Here is a 5,198-nt window from a genome sequence, read left to right on the forward strand (position 1 = left end):
GGCTAAGATACTAATACAAAGTGTGCAAATACAGTAAAAAAGTTCTATAGAAAAAAAAAATAATGATACCAACTAAATGATTGACTGCATGTGTGGGAAATTTTTTTCTTAGTAAAGTGAGAATCTGTAGGGCTGACTGTGCAAGCAAAATATTCCAGGAGCAGCAACAGTCTGTCACTAGTAACCACTAGTAAGACAATTAATATGGTTTAAAATACAAGATGCTCTCACTTTAGTTGTTTGCCTGTTTATGAGCATGCCAAATTTATATTCATAAGAATGTTAATATGAGAGAAGTATACATGAATATCTGGATGAAATTTCTCTTCAGGTACTTGTGAACATATGCACTGAGTAATGGCATTACTGTGTGTGAGTGTGTGTTTACTGTTTGATCTGCTGCAGTCTCTGACGAGACAGCCAGACGTTACCCTACGGAACGAGCTCAGAGCTCATTATTTCCGATCTTCGGATAGGCCTGAGACCAGGCACACACCACACACCGGGACAACAAGGTCACAACTCCTCGATTTACATCCCGTACCTACTGTGTGTGTGTGTGTGTGTGTGTGTGTGTGTGTGTGTGTGTGTGTGTGTGTGTGTGTGTGTGTGTGTGTGTCCTGCAATAAGAAGAAATGTGCCTGAGAATGGATGGGGTCATTTTGGTAGCCTGGGACATATCTTTCAATTATTCTGCCAAGTATTGGAAAAAAAAATAAATAAATAAATAAAAAATAAATAAATAAACAAATAAAACTAAGAATAAATAAAAGTAAAAACAAGTAAATAAATAACTGAAAAATGTGTGGGAGGAATTTAGCTCAATTACAGTCAATGTCATGATGGTGACAATTACAGTCAATGTCATGATGGTGACAATTACAGTCTATATCATGATGGTGACAGCAAAATGACTTGCTGTATAGCTTATACAAAATAGAATATGCAACTGAAACCCATGAAATCAATATATATATATATATATATATATATATATATATATATATATATATATATATATATATATATATATATATATATATAATGGAGTCTGATTTAGAGATAACTGCAAAGTTTAAGACAATAACAGCACTCTAGAGTGCCCAGACCATTATTTAGGTTCAGGTGTATCATGATTACTTTCCTCTCTTAGCAACCATAAATAATACTTGACATGTCCTGGATACTGCCAACTGTTCAGTATTCCTCAAACTGATAACTGGCTTCCTTAAGGGTCATGATCTGTGCACTAGCCTCCAATAAATATTCTTGTTTTAGCCATACCAGCAAACATAATATATTAGTGCAAGATGCTATTGTACAATAATACATCAGGATGTGAAAAAGTCACTGCAGGTTACTGCTCTCCAATGCATCCCAAGGCACGCTGAGGGAAGGCTATGAGTCAACAGTGTGAAGCTGAAGGATATAGTGACCTCATTGCAAAGTCTGATACTTCTGGCTAAAATGGTTCACTCTCAAGAGGATCATGCCTTTTTTTTTCATAAGTATCGGATCCCCCTGGCTGAGGGATCCAATACTTACGACTAGTACTGTCCACCTAGTTCTCATTATATGTGAGATGTTACATTCCACAAAATCCTAACATATAAAAATTTGCACAGACTGAATGTATCTTTACATTGAACCTTTGGTGGCCCTTAGAAGACAGATTATAGAGGAATGATCTTATCAACAAGATTGTAGGAGCAGCCTGTGGCACTACATCCCTTACTAACTTAGTTTCTAATATTAGAGCTGTTCTCCCATGCTTCATAGCAAGTTCACCACTTGAACTACATCCAGGATGCTTAAAAGCCACAGCTGTAAGAACTATAAGGCAAAAATACAATGTAAATTTTAACGTTTCAGTAACAAGTTGCACACCAACCTATATCGTAGAAACCTACTCATCCTACAATCCTGAGGCTGTGGAACCTTATCAAGTAGTCTGTATAAATGTGAAATTCTCTCACATGGTGAGAATGCATGGTATGAATACATCTGAGGGCATTACATGAATCCATGTAATCAGAACTTTGCATATAATGAGAACTATAGGGATATCCATAAAAGAAGAACAGTTCTGGTCTGCTAATTTTGTGTGTAGCTGGTGAATCTGTTAACTCAATATCATGTAAAATGTGGGAACTAAATAGTGCACATGCACATGGAAAGAGATAATAAAAATGTAGTTTAAAAAATAGGTCATGTTAGTCAGTCAAAGGACAGAAAATGTGAGCTCCCATTTCCTTACAATAAGAAATAAAAAGTATTTTGAGAGCTTACCTCCTCATAAAATACCTCACGACATTTACATTGTATGCAGAAAGTTTTTGAAAGAAAAATCTACCTGTAGTCCTATGTCCTTATTATCTCAGTTGAAGCCAGCAATGATAATGGCTGAAAGCACGTGAAAGCTTTAGAGCTTTAATCTCCTGTCACTCTGTGGCACCAACGATTCAGAATGCACAACAGTACACTGGCGTCAACTACCTATTATGAACTTGAAGATTAAGTATACATATATACAAGTTTTGAGAAGTTATTATGACACCAAAGGTAAATATTGGAATAAGTAAAGCTGCCCTTGAAGTGTTGTGACCTAGTAGTCTCATCTTGGGTCAGATCATTGTTCAGGGGAGAGGGATGACCCCCACCCCAACACCACCTTCATGGGCACACATGGAGGTGATGAACTCCCACTGGTCCAGCTCTGGATTGTACACCTCTACTGTTGACAGGTTGGAGACTCCATCATACCCACCAATGGCATAGAGGCGTCCCATGTTGGCCACCAGAGCCACTCGACTCCGTGTGACATTCATTGCCGCAATGAAGGACCACCTGCAAGCATTATGCATAAAATTACAATAAAAATGTACATTACACAATAGATTATGATATATAACTGATTGAAAGAGATAAAAAGGTAGGGGAAGGTAGTTCTTACTTGCTAGTGATGGGATCATATACTTCCACTGTCCTGAGGAAGGTGGAGCCATCATAGCCACCACATACATACAGCTTTCCATTGAGTGTGGCTGCTCCCAAACGACACCGTTTGCTTAGCATTGGAGTAACAGGGGTCCACTGCCCTGTGGTGGGATCATAACGCTCCACCTGCAGAGGCAATGAATGGGTAATGCATGGTAGTGATGCATCTCTTGCATCTTTACAATCCACAGGAAGAGTGAAAGCTGATTAAGCACATACACTTAGCATGTACATAAAAGGGAAACATCCCTGTAGAGGGAATAGACAAGACAAGGCATTGATATGCATGGACATACCCACAGATAATTAAAATCTATCTTAGCTCCATAGACTTTATGGAAGGTGAGGATAGATCCTTATCAACCATACTTATGTCTGGGATAGTTGCACAAGCACACCTGGATTTCTTTCCACTACACACAGATAATAGCTCTGGTTTATTCCTACTACACCATTACCTATCCCTACACATACACACACATATTAAAGGAGAAAAGTTCCCTTTCCTTCCGTTTATGGTATTTACCGAGTCAAATATAGAGAGTCCATCATGCCCGCCAATGGCATAAACGTGTCCATCGAAAGCAACAACACCAGCAGCACTGCGGTGCTTGGTCATGGAGGCCACCATCATCCACTTGTTGGTGTCACTATGGTAACATTCCACTGTATTGAGGGAGGCCACCCCATCGTAGCCACCACACACGTACAGCTGGTCATTCAACACCGCAGCTCCCACCGCACTGAAATACACCACCACGCATTACAAGGTCTGCTCTTTATAATATAACCAGCCACCTCCTGAATGAATTGTAGGAATATACCTCAATGCATGAGGGAATGATAACTATAACATTGTTACATTCCACTCTTTATCTTTAACTCCGTCTTCTTGATAGACACCATACTCTGATTTAAATATATATGATTTAAATGCTGCTGCAGTTATGTTAAAGCACAATACTTCACCCTTGAAACAAAAATAAAATAACGGGGAATCGTAAGGACTGCCATTTAGGGGACTGTTTGGTGAGGATTATTTAAGGCTTCTTTCCACTAATGGAAGAATTTCTTAAAGAAGCTAGATATGATGGATACATAAGTAAACGGTAACAACATTGTCACTATTTACCTTCTTTTACAATTCATGGGACAGACTTTGCTCCAACATTTGCTGGCTGGATCAAAGACTTCCACTGTGGCTAGTCTGTCTATGCCATCATATCCACCAATGGCATATAGCTTTTTCTTCATCACTACAACCCCAACGCGAGAGCGCAGCATGGACATGCTCTCAGCCATCTGCCACCTGCCCACTATGGGGTCATATACTTCCACTGTACTTAGAGAATCACCTGTAAATGTAACAAAATAGTACCATTACCATTTACATGTCACTTCTCTCCATGGAATAACATGATTCATGTGAATGAACAGCTAATCTGTATGCACATAACAACAGACATATAATTTTCTCTATAAAATTCAAAGTACTGTTCATTGAGAAGAGACAAACCTGACTTAGTGAGGCCACCCACAGCATAGATAAGGCCCACAATATCATTGCAACAGCGTGGCCTCGTCCGGAAGCTCTGTAAGAGTGGCCGTCGTTCTGGCATCAGGTGGTAGTCCTTTGCCTCGTCCAGCAGGTCTCTGGGGGTAAATAAGCCTCACTTAGCCTCACTATTCTCAAACTTTTTATTTATATACATATACAAGTTGTCATGATTATCATAAAAGGGTTCCAAAGGCAAGTGCCCATGGGAAAGCTGCTTTCCCCTGCACAAAAATACACATGAGGTCCATTGCTTTGTAATTTCTTCCTTACGCCTTCAATGGTATGCAATAGGTATCTGATGTGAAGATTAGATCAATGAACATCTGAGACAACATTTCATATAAAAATTGTGTATATTTGTTTTACCTGTGGGGCAATGTGATCTTAGCTGTTTCATTAGATGAGATTTAGCCTTGTGGAAACTATTCCTCTATTTTATAACAAACAAGCCATGATTATCCAAGGATTATACAAAAGGAGTTGAATGAATACCATCATAAGGCCCATTACCTGCATTCATGGGATGATCTGATCAGGTTCTCAGTGCCAACTCTATCAGTGAGGTATTGTGGGGTGAGCAAGGGCATGCGCACCTTGGTGAGCAACTCTGGGAGGCTGTCTGATCGCTGGTCCAGGTCACGTT

The 5,198-nt window shown here is 39.3% G+C and overlaps 1 protein-coding gene across 1 annotated transcript in view; it reads right to left on the bottom strand.

Moving 5' to 3' along the window:
• Positions 1-562: 562 nt before the first annotated feature.
• Positions 563-5,198, bottom strand: part of LOC123509803 (kelch-like protein 18) — a 7,257-nt gene continuing 2,621 nt past the window's right edge. Inside the window, exons 5-10 of the mRNA XM_045264356.1 lie at positions 5,066-5,198; positions 4,514-4,650; positions 4,130-4,352; positions 3,524-3,740; positions 2,954-3,123; positions 563-2,847 (exon numbers count right to left, since the gene is read on the bottom strand). The exon at positions 5,066-5,198 is cut by the window's right edge and continues 28 nt beyond it. Of these exons, the coding sequence (XP_045120291.1) occupies positions 2,637-2,847; positions 2,954-3,123; positions 3,524-3,740; positions 4,130-4,352; positions 4,514-4,650; positions 5,066-5,198 (1,091 nt within the window). The 3' untranslated portion in view covers positions 563-2,636. The remainder of the gene's footprint in view (positions 2,848-2,953; positions 3,124-3,523; positions 3,741-4,129; positions 4,353-4,513; positions 4,651-5,065) is intronic.

The sequence above is a fragment of the Portunus trituberculatus genome, chromosome 27, assembly GCF_017591435.1.
Source record: "Portunus trituberculatus isolate SZX2019 chromosome 27, ASM1759143v1, whole genome shotgun sequence".
In the NCBI taxonomy this organism is placed as follows: Eukaryota; Metazoa; Arthropoda; class Malacostraca; order Decapoda; family Portunidae; genus Portunus; species Portunus trituberculatus.